Source organism: Pygocentrus nattereri, chromosome 2 (assembly GCF_015220715.1).
Source record: "Pygocentrus nattereri isolate fPygNat1 chromosome 2, fPygNat1.pri, whole genome shotgun sequence".
Classification (NCBI taxonomy): Eukaryota; Metazoa; Chordata; class Actinopteri; order Characiformes; family Serrasalmidae; genus Pygocentrus; species Pygocentrus nattereri.
Window position 1 is genome coordinate 36,307,514 of NC_051212.1, and position 14,492 is coordinate 36,322,005.

A 14,492-nucleotide genomic window follows, 5' to 3' on the forward strand; every position below is an offset into this window, starting at 1 on the left:
ATTCTGCAGTAATTTGAGATGGTGTAGTAATAATACAGTAATTCGACTATGGGATAATATGGTGACTTTTATTCTAGCGCGGTTTGTTTGTGTGGTCCACCGGAAATGCATCCTCACTGATGCTCTGCTCTGTCAGCCCGGTTCACGTTTATTTTGTCCATCTCTTACTTTTGCACTCTTTACACAGAGCAGGAATCCCCCTCTCCACACATCATGAACCGCATTTTCGGTCGGAGTAAGAACCAGGCCCCACCCAACCTCTCAGAGTGCATCGGAAATGTGAGCCGCTTCGCTGATCTCGAGCTCTAAATCAGTGTCTCTCCCTGAATCCTGCCGCTCTGACAGCCATGGCGCTGCCGCGGACTGACCGCACTGATCATGCACACCTTCACTTTCACAGGTCGAAGCCAGGGCCGAGTCCATCGACAAGAAGATCGCCAGAATCGACGCCGAGCTCATCAAGTACAAAGATCAGATGAAGAAGATGAGAGAAGGTCCGGCGAAGGTAAATGATCGCCGCTCAGTGCCTTTATACTGTTATACTGTAAGAGTGACTCAGTGCATGCACCTGTGCTGAGGCAGAGCTGCCTCTGTAAGTCCGGACTGAATCCTCCTTTCACAGAATGCAGTGAAGCAGAAGGCGATGCGGGTCCTCAAACAGAAGAGAATGTAAGTCTGTTTAATCTTTAAAAAGAAGGATTGCATTTTGGGAATTGCATAGTGTCTGTGCGTGGTGTGTTTGTATGCATTTGAAAAGTGGATCACACTTTATTTTGAAAGTGCCCTGTTGATTATCTCCAGATGCTTTTTGGTGAAACCTTTTTAAGTCCCAACAGGGTTAGGAGGGTTAGGACTATATTTAAGACAGGTTTAGGGTTGATGGTAATGTTAGATATAGAGTTAGATTTAAAGGGCCCTTTCTATATCCTGCATTTTTTCTTGTATTTTTTATTTTCATTTTTTTTTTTTGCCTTGAGGTCGACTTTTAACATTTGTATGGTATTATGTACTATAAATGGTCATCATTTGTTTTGACATGACCATATCTGACCTCTCTTTATCCCTCATGTTCATTTAAGACTAATATAAGATAAATGAGCTCTGCTCTGATTGGCTGTCCTGTATTATGCCTCATTTACAGGACACTCAGGGCTGAAACACTCCTTAGAACGTTAGTATAAATGGGCAGGGCTGAACCGCTGAAGGCTGAATAGGTGGCAGAATGTAAATGAGCTGGTTTTCAAAATGTCACAGAAAAAATTCCTCATCGACTGGAGACTGAATGGTACGGTTTGAAACTTGGTCACATATTATTTTGACCTGCTTTATTTAAAAAAAAGTGAAGATCTGTTTTTTTCATTATTTAGACCCTTTAATGTAATCTAATGCATCCACCTTAACTTTTGGTTGCATCTAATATATTTTTAGCTCCACTTACTGTACATTTATATACTGTACATATATTAAGTTGAATGTTATTCAAAGAGAAGCTGAGCTTATGCATTTACAGTAGACTCTCAAAATAAAGTTTTAGTGGAAAGTGTCAGTGTTTTCCTTTGAAAAAAGAACTGTAATAACAGTATAAATAGTTTTAATATTGCTGAATAGTATAGCATAGTAGCATAGTAGTATCCCTATATAGAATTCCTGTAGTACTGTCTTACAGTAATCTATAGCACTTGAGTAACAATACTGTAGTAAGCTCAGTAATAGTCCAAATGTACTATAAGACACTAACATATGTTCCTGTAGTCTTTTGTCATTATGGATTTGAGACTGTGGTGTACGATGTGCCTATCCTTGTTGTGAATCAGGTATGAAGGCCAAAGAGATCAACTTGCCCAGCAGTCCTTTAACATGGAACAGGCCAACTACACCATTCAGTCTTTAAAGGACACCAAAACAACAGTAAGGACCAGTGTCCCATTTCTCACTCATAGATTAGATTTGGATTGAATGAAGGAATGAAGAATGAAGGACATTCCATAGTTTAGCATAAACTGTTAAACGGTTTCTATACTCTTCATATTAATGTGCACGTTATTTTATGTTTGCACTTTTAGCATGAAATGTGTAGCTAATTGGCATATGAGAAAGATGTGCTGACATGAATAAGCAAACGTGTTCTTGTTCGTTTGTAGGTTGAGGCTATGAAGATTGGTGCAAAAGAAATGAAAAAGGCCTATAAGCAAGTAAAAATGGACCAGATTGAAGTAAGTGTGATCGTTGTGATTTATGTAATCACTAGCCTGCACTGTCAAACGGAGAAATGAACATTAGCAATGTAATGATGCATTTTTTCAAGCTTAAGATTTGATTAGATTTCTTTCTTGAAACACATCAGAAACAGTTTGGTTTGAGCTGTCTTAGACTTTTACTTGTAGTTTGTACATACACAAATACAACTATTCTAATACCTGCTGTATTAGCCTTCATAACAAAATGAAACCACTAAAAGCAAAACCCCTGCAACTGTAAGTGACTTTCAGCAAACCCATTCACTTGAATGTTGGGCTAAGTCCTTGTAATAAAGTCTCTTCACTCTGCGGCTATCTTAGAAGCTCCCCAAGCTGTTATTCCCAGTCTTGCAAGACCAGGCACCTATCTCTTTGAGTGGGGAGAGATCTATAAACCTACAAACACATATTTACAGTCACTGGTAAAATCTGACAAAAAGCTTATATGTAGTTGGTGGTCTTTAGCTCAGATAACAAGCAAAGAAATGCGTAATTTAGGATGTTCCAGCTACTACTAACGCTTGTATCTCCACAACAAGGGTGCTTTTTCCTGCTTACTATTTTACCAAAAGGTGATTGGTCATTTTTATTGAAGTGTGGGACTTTCCGTAGTACAACCGTCATGTTGAATGTTATGAACAGTCTCATTTATATCCCAATACGTAAACTGTCTCCTCTTATTTAAATGTTTCTGCCATAAGTATGTGCATAGCATAAGCCCCTCCCCTTTCTCTCCCACTTTACTCTGAAGGATGCACTCAGATGTGTAGTTTTGGATCCTGACAATAGTTTCCACACAAGATGACCAATGAAAGACCCAGCGATCATGAATCAGAAGTGATTTTGCATTTGTTTTGTTACGAGCGGAACCCTAGTAGATCCAAGTGGTGATGCAGTAGTGTGCATCATGTGATTTCAACAAATGTCACATGACTGCTGTGTTTGGATTCTGTATTTAATTGAACACATTATGTCAGCTCTTTATTATGCTGCTGTCTGTTTCTTAGGACCTACAGGACCAGCTTGAGGACATGATGGAAGAAGCCAACGAAGTTCAGGAGGCTCTGAGCCGCAGCTATGGTACTCCAGAAATTGACGAGGATGAGCTAGAAGCAGGTGGGTGGTCTGTGTGTATCTGACAGACAAGAACAGCCAGAGAATTTGAAGAACACCATGAAGATCAGGGGGTGTTCACACTGCATTTTTCTGAAAGTGGAAAATTGTGGGCACGCTGCAAAAAATGTGTCCAATGTGAGCTCTGCCTTAGTGATCATTTTGGTTTTTTTTCCAGAGTTGGATGCCCTTGGAGATGAGTTACTGCTGGATGATGACAGCTCCTATCTAGATGAAGCCTCAGCTGCGCCCTCCATACCAGAGGGGATGCCCAGTGATAGCAAAACCAATAAGGTTACACTTGCATTTCAAATTAGATCAGATAAACTGGGTACCAAACCCATAGCCCTTTAGTTCTTTAAGTTACATTATGGCAGCACGTAGCACATCACTCATTCATGTTAGTCACTGAAGGATCCATTATTTAATTTTATCCATTGTAAACAAAATAGACATGCAAAAAGGCATAAATACCCTGTATACACTTTTTTTTTAGATCTGTTCAATGTTTTCCTGTATATTTCACAGGATGGTGTTCTGGTGGACGAGTTTGGATTACCGCAAATCCCAGCCACATAGACTGAGTTACTGCAGGACCTGCTCCCTGACTGAAAGTCCTCTGCGTATTTTGTACATTTGGCATTCAAATCCACTTTACCCAAGAAGACTTACCCAATTTGTGGTACTGAAGCTCGTGCTTCTGTTGGATTTTGTGCCATTCCAGCATGTGGGCTTGTAGGATTATGTTTCCATTGGTTTTTGATTAACCATATCTTGTTCTCCATATTAATATTACCTTAATACACTGACCACTTTATTAGGAAGAGTAGTTTAAGGCTGGGTAAAATCCCTTTTACTATCAGAACAGTCTGAATTTTTCAGAGCATGTGTTCAACAGGCTTCTGGAAACATGGTTTTTTTGACTCTGGTCCATGTTGACAAGATCACATCACGTAACGCCTTCTTATTTGTCAGCTGCACGTTCCTGCTGCGAATGGCTCATTCTAGCACATGCCACAGCTGCTCTGTTGGAGACCTGCATTTGGCTGCAGAGGCCACTGAACTACACAGAACTCAGTGCTTTGTCATAATCATGAAACCAGTCTGAGATGAGCTTGATGACAAAGCACATTACTGGCCATTAGAAGATGCTCATAGTCAGCAAATTGACTGTTCCAAATTCAGGTGCCCAATGCGAAGAAAACAGTCCTCACTGCATTACCAGCTTGAACTTTTGACAAAATATAGGTTGGATCCATGGATTCATGCTGCTTATCCAGTTTTCCCAATCTTTAACTGTCTAGTTTAGGCGAGTCTGTGCCCACTGCAGCCTTAGATTGCTGTTCTTGACTGATAGGAATGGAACCACCTCAGTATGTTGCAGTCTCAGAAATCCTGTAAAGTTGTAAAGAGGGGTCATATGAGTTACTGTAGCCTTGCTGTCTGGCCATTCTTCTCTGACCTCTCTCATCAACAAGGCCTTTCTGCCTCAACTGCCACACTTTGGATATTTTCTTTTTACACATTCTGTGTAAAGTCTGGAGCAGTGGTCACCAACCCTGCTCCCTGGAGATATACATCACCGCAGTGTCGTGCTCACCTAACACTAATGCCTCCAGCCGATCATGGACTTCTGAAGAAGTTAATTACCTGGAGCAGGTGTGGCAGATTGTGGTTGTAACTAGACTCTGCAGGAAGGTAGATCTCCAGGACCAGGGTTGGTGATCGCTGCTCTAGACGCTGCTGTGCATTACAAATTCCAGATCAGCAGTTTCTTAAATACTTAGACCAGCCAATCTGGCACCAACAACATTGCCACAGTCATTTAGATCAGATCCCCCCCTCCCCCTTCCGGTGTTTAATGTTTACATTATCTGTATCCGCATGATTTTATGCACTGAGCTACTGCTACATGACTGGCTGATTGGATAATTGCATGAGGTGTCGAAATGATGTCGCTGTCCAAAAAACAAAACAAAACAAAGCACAACGAAATAAAAAACCTAACAATCAGGGCAGTCGTGGGCTGGAGGTTAGGGAACCAGCCCTGTGACTGGAAGGTCGCCGGTTCGATCGGTCCATGACTGAAGTGCCTTTGAGCAAGGCACCTAACCTGAACCCCCAATTGCTCCCCAGGCACCATGGCTAGGGCTGCTCACTGCCCCCTAGTGTGTGTGTTTCACTGCACGGATGGGTTAAATGCAGAGGTCTAATTTCACAGTGTTCAAACACAGTGACAAATGGTTGTAAATTCTGTTCTATCTCCATTTGAATTTTTTTTCTGCACTATATGAGCACAGCAACGTGTTCCATTGTGTGAGCATTTCACCATGAATGAATAAAAAAAAACAAAAAAACTTAAAAATCATTTGTAATAAAATCTCTTTATGCTGACTTACATAAAAAGTAAAGAACAGTTTTTCTTCTGTCCTCTCAAGTTATCATTTTGAAGACTTTTTTTCCTAATAAAGTGGCCTGTGACGTGATGACGACAACAACAACAATAATATCAATAAAATAATGATAATAATAATAATAATAATAACAAGTAAATATGCCATAGATGACCTGGTTTCTTTTGAAGTTTGGCTAGTTCAGCTGATCGTATATGACTGGTTGTGATGTGTCCTCTGGAAACAATGCACTACATTATTTAATACACTGTCCATCTGAACTGTACATAATAAATTATACTTTGTTTTGGAAACAGAGGCTCCGTCGTGATTATTTGCCCGGTTTCTCCTTCGGCGGTGAAAGAGCTTCAGAGAGACGATCTGCCGGTTCGGTTCTCCGCTGAGTGGCGGTGTGAGAATGTTGGCGAGAGACTTTGGCGTCACATCCTGTTTCACTGCAGCGCCGCTAGCAGCTGCTAATGTTGTAGCGATGGCCGACAGCACAATCACAGTGACAGTCGCTTATGGTAACCACGTCTATTCGGCGTTTCATACCTTTCAAAATGCACATACAACTGTTATGTCTCCCGGGACTTAACTTCAAGTATATAGACGCGCGTAGCGTAGCGTTAAGTTCCGAGAAAGTGACGCTAACTGGTGCTTGTTAACCGGAGTAGCCGGCTAGCGAGCTAGCTATGCTGTGCGTTTTCGCTAGCGGTCTCGTTCAGCTCTAAAGAGTGAACAGATAGTATGACCGTTAGCGGTTTAACTGTATCTAACTAATGCTCTGTGTACCTGTGTAATTATTTTTTAAAAGGCGTCTCTCTTTTGCTCACGTCCCTCTCAGGCACTACCAAACACAACCTCACGCTGACAGGACAGGATGGGAAAGAGCCTTTACTTAAGGATCTGTCTGAAGCTCTGACAGAAGCTACAGGTGTACCAGCACCTTCTCAGAAAATTATATTTAAAGGTATCAAGCTGTGAAGGAAATAAAGTTCTTCCTTATCTTCCTTTTACTGCTACTGTTTATGGAAACCTTTCATCCTTCTAAAACGTCTCTTAAGACCAAATATAAGGGTTGTGGTTTCTTATGCTGCAGGAAAATCCTTGAAGGAGATGGATGAAACTCTGTCCAGCTTTGGGATAAAACAAGGATGTAAACTTATGATGATTGGGAAAAGGGTAAGACAAATGTGTGCTGACAGGCCACTTCATTAAGACTGTCTCCTTGATTCTACACTCATTGTCTGGTTTATCAGCTCCACTTACCATATAGGTGCACTTTGTAGTTCAGTACAGTTACAGACTGTAGTGCATCTGTTTCTCTGCATACTTTGTTAGCTTTTTACCCTTTTACCCTGCTCTTAAATGGTCAGGACCACCACAGAACAGGTATTATTAGATCATTCTCAGCACTGTGACACTGATGTGGTGGTGGCATGTTAGTGTGTGTTGTGCTGGTCTGAGTGGATCAGACACAGCACAGTTTTTAAAAACCTCATTGTCACAACCCAAACAGACACTGTCCTGTGGGCAGCATCCTGTGACCACTGATGAAGGATTAGAAGATGACCAACACAAACTGGGCCACAACATATGTGCTATTGTCTCTGACTTTACAGGGTGATTAAACAAGGTCAGAGTGTCTAATAGAGTGGACAGTGAGTGGATACAGTGTTTTAACTGCATCGGCACTGCTGTGTGTGATCGACTCATAACAACGCAACACACACTAACATGCCACCAACATGTCAGTGTCGCAGCAGCACTGAGAATGGTCCACCACCCAAATAATGCCTGCACTGTGGTGGTCCTCTGGAGATTCTGACTGTTGAAGAGCAGGTTAAAATGGTAAAAAGCTAACACAGTATGCAGAGAAACAGATGCACTGCAGTGTGTAATTGTAGAGCTACAGAGTGCATCTATATGGTAAGTGGAGCTGATAAAATGGATGAGTGTAGAAATGAGGTGGTTTTTAATGAAGTGGCCTGTCGACTTATGTACTCAGTCCTTAAAAATGATGGTTTCATATGTGTCATGTTGTGTGGTCCAAACTTGAATCTTCACCTAATAGAATAGTCCAGAGGAGGAGGCTGAACTGAAAAAGCTAAAAGACATTGAAAAGTCAGTGGAGCAGACAGCCAAGAAGCTTGAGAAAGTGGATGGAGAACTGACAGGACTGAAGAATGTATGTATGATTTTTACTTCAGTCTGTATGTGGATTGGATTTCCTTTTTTTGTAAGCTAATGCTTTTTTTTTTTTTGCAATGATGCTGTTTGTTTTCAGGGTTTTCTAGCGAAGGATTTACAAGCTGAAGCTCTTAACAAACTAGACCAAAGAGTGAAGGTTGCTGCTGAACAGTTCATGAAAATCCTAGAGCAGATTGATTCCCTGGTAATTATCATATGAGTTAACAAGCTTAGTCATCATAATTTGCACTTTACATCATACTTGGCTAGTTTACATGTCAATGCCCATTTCTGATTTTGTTTTGTAGAGCGTGCCTGAGAATTTTAGTGACTGTAGGATGAAGAAAAAAGGACTTGTGAAAGCCGTTCAGGTAGAGTTGTACTCTATTTGAGCTACATGTTGGCTTAAACTGTGAGAAATAACAATAGTACATTAAAATGGAAAAATGCATAATTGAATCTCACAAATGCTAAATGTCATATCTAATTTTTCATTATTCTCCATCACCCACAGGGATTCCTAGCTCAGTGTGACAAGATTGAAGCTGGCATATCGGATCATCTGGCAAAGATTCAGACGAAAAATTTAGCCCTAGCAGAGTAGTGATGACTCTTCACACCTGCAATTACCATAGAGTTGCTCTGTGAGCGACTGAAGAACCATCACAGTGAGCTTCATTACTGGAGCAGGTTCAGCAGCATCTATATATTTACATATATGCCTCTTGTCCTATAATGGGCAGTCCAAAAACTGTTGCAGTGAGTTGAGGTTTGTAATGTCGGATACATACAGCAGTCTCAGGTGCACTGCAGTGCTATAGTTCAATTTGATCTAATGTTAACAGCCTGTGGGCTGGAATTGAACAACTCAAGGACAAAATCTCAAACATGACTTTACAGATTTACGGGTCGGCCGTCTGCCCAAGTGAGAATATGATCATATTAATGATTAGATATGACAAACATCTGAAATTGTCTGCTTACAAATTGGCTTGGTCAAAAGGAAGGTATCTGGTGCTCAAGTTGTCTTGGATCGCAATTCATGGAACTGTCCAGGCTCTCAGTCTTACATGGTCCCTTTACTATGTCTATGTCTAATACACAAAGTAAAACACACAATACAATACATTGCAATGGTCACTGGTACCTCTGAGCCGTCACGTGTAATGAGTACTTTTTTTGTAAAGTACGGTCGGCTCATCATCTGCTGTGGTTGAACATCGTCCTAGTTTAATCATGCTTAAATATTAACGCATTTGAAACCATTTGTGTGTTTGCAGCCTGTGATGTGCTGCAAAAATGTTCATAGACATATGTTGGCCAATACCAGATTTTGCTGTCTATTGGCTTTTGTCTGAACTGTGTAACATCAGATGTTTTTCCCCCACATCATGGCATCATGTGTTTGTGAATTATTTTGCTGTGGGAAAATAAAATTTCTGTGGATTTGTGATGTTGAACTTATGACAGTATTCCCTTTAAAAGTAAACTTAAGAGGTAGAAATGTCAATATAAGATTTCAGACACTGATTCCTGAGACAGCAAGAGTTTCTACCGACATTGTACTGCAACTGATCTTATTCAGATGCTGTTGTTTAATATTTATTAATATTTACGGTACTGTGCATAAGTCTTGGGCCATCTGAGAAAATATGTTAAACTATCCTGGTTGGAAGCGTTTATTTTTCTGAAAAAACACGTTAGAATAGATACAAATAAAGAAATAATACCTATCTACTTCAGCTAATCAGTACTTAATTCAGTTAAATTAGGTGTACAAACTCATGCAGTGACAGAAGTGCAGTAAGAAGTCAGGATCCAAGCTTGTGTTCTTGTAACTGTTCTCTTCTAATCAACATATTTATGACTTGAAAAAGATCTTGTTACTTTCTGCTATATTTGTGTTTGTATGTATTCTAATGTTATAAAGTGTCTTTACAGGCAAAACACACAGGCTGCTAAGATAAATACATCCCCAAATTCAAAAAGGTTGGGAGGCCATGTAAAATGTAAATAAAAAACAAATCAATGATTTGCAAATATAGACCCAGATTTTATTCACAATAGACCATAGAACACGTATCAGATATTGAAAGTGAGACATTTTACCATTTGATGGAAAACATTAACTCATTTAGAACAGGAGTGTATCTCAAAATAGTTGGGGCAGGGCCATGTCTACCATTGTGTAGCATCTCCTTTTAAAAACACTAATTGTCTGGGATGTGAGGAGACCAGTTGCTGGAGTTTTGGGAGAGGAATGTTGTTCCATTCTTGTCTGAAGTAGGATTCTAGCTGCTCAACAGTTCTGGGTCTTCTTTTCTGGATTTTTTTGTTTCATGATGCACCAAATGTTTTCTATCGGTGAAAGGCCTGGACTGCAGGCAGGCCAGTTCAGCACCTGGACTCTTCTTCTGTGAAGACATGCTGTAGTGATGGATGCAGTATGTGGTTTAACATTGTCTTGCTGTAATATGCAAGGCCTTCCCTGAAAAAGATGCTGTCTGGATGGGAGTGTATTTTGCCAAGAACTGTATACTTCATTCAGAATGAATGGTGCCTTAACAGGTGTGCAAGACTCCCATACCATCATTGATGCTGGTTTTTGAGCTGTGTCCTAATAACAAGCTGGTAGGTCTTCAGCCTGGAGGATGCAGTATCCATTATTTCCAAAAAGAATTAAATTTTTTGTTTTGTTGGAACACAGGACACTTTTCCATTTAAAACAATGCATCATACAGCTTTTTACTTACATTTGTGGATTGTGTTGTGTTCACAATGATTTCTGGAAGTGTTCCTGAGCTCATGCAGTGATTACCAGTACAGAATCAAGCCCGTTTCATTGCAGTCCTGCCTGAGGGCCTGAAGATCGCAAGCATCCAGTATTGATTGTCGGCCTTGTCCCTTGCATACAGGGATTTCTCCAGATTCTCTGAATCTTTTGATGATATTATGTACTAAAGATGGTGGGATATCCAAAGTCTTTGCAATTTTACGTCGAGGAACATTTTTTGAAATTGTTCCATAATTTTTAGATGTAGTTTTTTGCAGTTTGGTGAATCTTTGCCCATTTTGCTTCGGACAGACTCTGCCTCTCTAAAATGCTCTTTTTATATCTAGTCATGTGAGTCAGTTGCTCCAGCTTTTTTTTTTATTAGTATCTCTTACTTTTCTAGACTTTTGCTGCCCCATCCCAACTTTTTTTGAGTTGCGTTGCTGCCATCAAGCTCTAAATGAGTTAATGTTGAATGAAATGGTAAAATGTCTCACTTTCAACATCTGATACGTGTTCTGTGTTCTATTGTGAATAAAATATGAATCTATGAGGTTTGCAGCTCATTGCTTTCTGTTCTTATTTACATTTTACAGTGTCCCAATTTTTTTAAATTGAGGAAGTAGTTTTAAACAACTTTTATGACTGCCTAAAACATTTTCTAGATTATTTAGTATATGTAACAGCCATCACAACATTTTACATATGATAACATGAAGAGCTCATTTGAAAGAACCGGATATCTCCATTTTAATTCATTTTGATAAATATGTTTTTTTTTTTATTTTGCATTCCATGTATCATCAATTAAATTGCAGTTGGGTTGTTGTGATTAGGTAAAAAACAAAAACTTACAAAATTAAATTATTGTAAACTTGTTTCTTTTTTTTCTTTTTTCTTTTTTTGGCAAAAGTCGATACTCCAATGCTCATGTCATGTTTCAGAGTTAAAGCCATGTAATGGCCAATATTTAACATTCTTTAACATAAATCCTAAGGCTAAGATCCTAAGGCTGGATCTCAAATGATCCCCATAATAGTGCACTGTGTCAGTTGTGAAATTTTGGCTTTTAGACCCAAATGTTGCTCTTTATCTCCAGTATGGAGTTGTGCACACATGACTGAATCCAAAGTGTTTCTTTGTCAGACATTTTGTGCTGTGTTTAAATGCAGCAGCCACGATTTTAAGACCTACAAACCGTACTTTGTAGGGAGAAGGGAGGCATTTGAGATTCTGCCTAAAATGGTTTGAGGCAGTGTTGCATGACCTGACCCAAGGAGTCCGAATCTTGTTGGAGCTAGAACAGCAATGCTAATTTTGTTATCAAACACTGGAACTCAATAGTCACCCAAAAAACTCAAGTAGTTTCTCTAAAAATACTTTCCTGAAAACTCCTCTCAACCCAGTCAAACTGATTCCAGGTCTTTATTGATGTCGCTTGCTAGTGTGGTTTAGAGTGTGACTTACTGTGAGCTTTAAGCATTAACTTCACTACTACAAGCAGCCGTTTCAGACAACCCTTGGGCTGGTATTCACAAAACAGGACTGATTTGTTTTTATTTGTGGTGGTTATTTTCACATGTACTGGTTGTAGATCAGCACTGCTTCTGAGGTGAGCTGTGAATGCAGACTCTGTAGTCTACTGTTGTTGCTTGGACGTTTGTTAATTTCTCTCAGTTCACAGTAAGTCATACTGCGTCCTAACCCACATTGACACGCGAGTTCAGTTTAAGGGGGTTGAAGGAACGAACACAGATGTGTTTTACAGAAGCTATTTGGGTGAAGCATAATTTGTGCCCCAGTCATGTCTTGACTGATTGGCTACACCTGGGATCTGTGGAAAATTGTGTACATTAGTTTTTTTTGCTGAGCATGTCCTTTAAATATTATAATCTGTGATATTTTCTATAGTTTATTTAGTGTGTAAAGTATATTGTGAGAGGTTTAAACGGTAAATAATTAAATACCCTTAATATTATATTTAGTTAATTTTTGCTAACTTTTCTATTTCAGTCACTTTTACTCAATTTTCAAGTACATTCATTCTGTATATGTTTTTTTATATAATAACTTCTAAATAATTATTTGAAACCTCTAAAGCTGCACAGGACTGGCATATTAGAATAATGTTATTCATTTATCTGTAATAGAATTAGTTTTGTATCAGTGGAAAACATTGCTTCTGAACTTTTGAGTTTAGGTAAAAGTTTAAATGGAGGTTAAGAGCTGAAGACAAACATGATGATGTGAAGTGCTGTTAATTACACGGCTTTTGTTCTTCTCAGTGACATAGCTTGTCCAACCTTTTTGCTTGCAAGAACGCCACTCAGCCAGAAAAGAGGAGGAGAAATGTCTGCTGACGTATCACCAAATCGCTTGTTAAAAAGTTTATGGGTGCCTTCCGTCTCTTGCAGCTCATCTTGTGAGGGTGTAGTCAGGGTTACGTCTGAATGCATCAGCACTTTGGTGATCATCCTGAGCTGTTTCTCCTCACTGACTTGCTTCCTTCAAATGTCAGTTGTCTCAGCAAGCATCTGTGCTGTCCCTGGAAGCATATGTCCCTAAAAAATCTGCTCAGTGAGTTTGGAGCTGACACATGGCAGATGTCTGGTAATGTGTAATTGTATGCTTTTTCCCCTTGAATGCAGTTCACACAAAATTCAATGAAATTCTCCACTGCTCGTCCACCTTTTTCCCTAAACAAAATGCAAATGTTGGGGAGAGCACACCAGAGCCTAATGCATAGTAAAATGTACTGTGGATATTTATGTATTTAGTCAGGTTTGAGAAGTATGTCTTTTAAATGAGCTCATATTCCCATATCATCATCTGTGAATTTTGAAAGCCTTTGGACAGATATTTCCTGAAATTCACACGGAAGACTATAATATAAGACTATTTTTGATAAGTGTATAAGTTGTAGAATTTGCAGCAGTATTGCATTAATCACATTTCCAGCAGCTGAAGCATGTAAACAACTCACAGTGAGTGCTAATCAGGCTAAAATGCATTCTCTACACAGAGGGGTTAATTGTAAGTTCATATTCCTTAATGCTTCAGCAGACCAAGAGAGATCAATTTCATGCTCCCAACTTTGTGGGAACAGTTTGGGGATGGCCCCTTCCTGTTCCAACATGACTGCACACCAGTGCTCAAAGCAAGGTGCGTAAAGACATGGATGAGCAAGGTTGGTGTGGAAGGACTTGACTGGCCTGCACAGAGTCCGGACCTCAACCTGATAGAACACCTTTGGGATGAATTAGAGCGGAGACTGGTGAGCCAGGCCTTCTCGTCCAACGTTAGTGTCTGACCTCACAAATGCGCTTCTGGAAGAACGGTCAAAAATTCCCATAAACACACTCCTAACCCTTGTGGAAAATCTTCCCAGAAGAGTTGAAGTTCTTATAGCTGCAAAGGGTGGGCCGACATCATATAAAAGCCAATGGATTAAGAATGAGATGTCACTCAAGTTGAAGTGTGAAGGCAGACGAGCGAATACTTTTGGAAATATATTGTACTATAGATGTGATGTAAAAAGATTCCAGTCCAGTATTTTTGATTCTGTTCAAGCTCCAAACGCACATTATCCAGGCAATCAAGCAGTGATTACATTGCTGACTATTTGGCCTGTGTGTGGGAATGAAACACAGCAGAAATGTGGCCTGGCTGGGGGTCCTGCAGGACTGGACAGAATACCACTGCTGTAGGTCTTTCCTTATAAATACTTTAATAGCTTTCAGGATGCTTTCATTCCAGTGTCAGTTTTGAGTGTTATTGCGCATG

General features: G+C 39.8%; 2 protein-coding genes across 2 annotated transcripts; both read left to right on the forward strand.

Moving 5' to 3' along the window:
* Positions 1–104: 104 nt before the first annotated feature.
* Positions 105–4,174, forward strand: chmp5a (charged multivesicular body protein 5a). The gene is made up of 8 exons (XM_017719663.2): positions 105–279; positions 401–505; positions 623–669; positions 1,815–1,908; positions 2,142–2,213; positions 3,245–3,353; positions 3,529–3,644; positions 3,879–4,174. The coding sequence occupies exons 1-8, from the start codon at positions 214–216 to the stop codon at positions 3,927–3,929; spliced, it is 660 nt and encodes a 219-aa protein (XP_017575152.1). The 5' UTR covers positions 105–213; the 3' UTR covers positions 3,930–4,174.
* A 1,957-nt stretch (positions 4,175–6,131) lies between these two features.
* Positions 6,132–9,400, forward strand: bag1 (BCL2 associated athanogene 1). Its single transcript, XM_017719673.2, has 7 exons — positions 6,132–6,270; positions 6,591–6,716; positions 6,846–6,928; positions 7,821–7,934; positions 8,034–8,141; positions 8,245–8,307; positions 8,451–9,400. The coding sequence occupies exons 1-7, from the start codon at positions 6,162–6,164 to the stop codon at positions 8,538–8,540; spliced, it is 693 nt and encodes a 230-aa protein (XP_017575162.1). The 5' UTR covers positions 6,132–6,161; the 3' UTR covers positions 8,541–9,400.
* The last annotated feature ends 5,092 nt before the right edge of the window (positions 9,401–14,492 follow it).

Bases quoted from the DNA above. Each gene is read 5' to 3' on its own strand.
- chmp5a (XM_017719663.2), top strand. From the start codon at position 214: ATGAACCGCATTTTCGGTCGGAGTAAGAACCAGGCCCCACCCAACCTC. The intron at 1,909-2,141 runs GTAAGGACCAGT...GTTCGTTTGTAG, and splicing joins TAAAGGACACCAAAACAACA to GTTGAGGCTATGAAGATTGG. The intron at 2,214-3,244 runs GTAAGTGTGATC...TCTGTTTCTTAG, and splicing joins TAAAAATGGACCAGATTGAA to GACCTACAGGACCAGCTTGA.
- bag1 (XM_017719673.2), top strand. From the start codon at position 6,162: ATGTTGGCGAGAGACTTTGGCGTCACATCCTGTTTCACTGCAGCGCCG. The intron at 7,935-8,033 runs GTATGTATGATT...GTTTGTTTTCAG, and splicing joins AACTGACAGGACTGAAGAAT to GGTTTTCTAGCGAAGGATTT. The intron at 8,308-8,450 runs GTAGAGTTGTAC...CATCACCCACAG, and splicing joins GACTTGTGAAAGCCGTTCAG to GGATTCCTAGCTCAGTGTGA.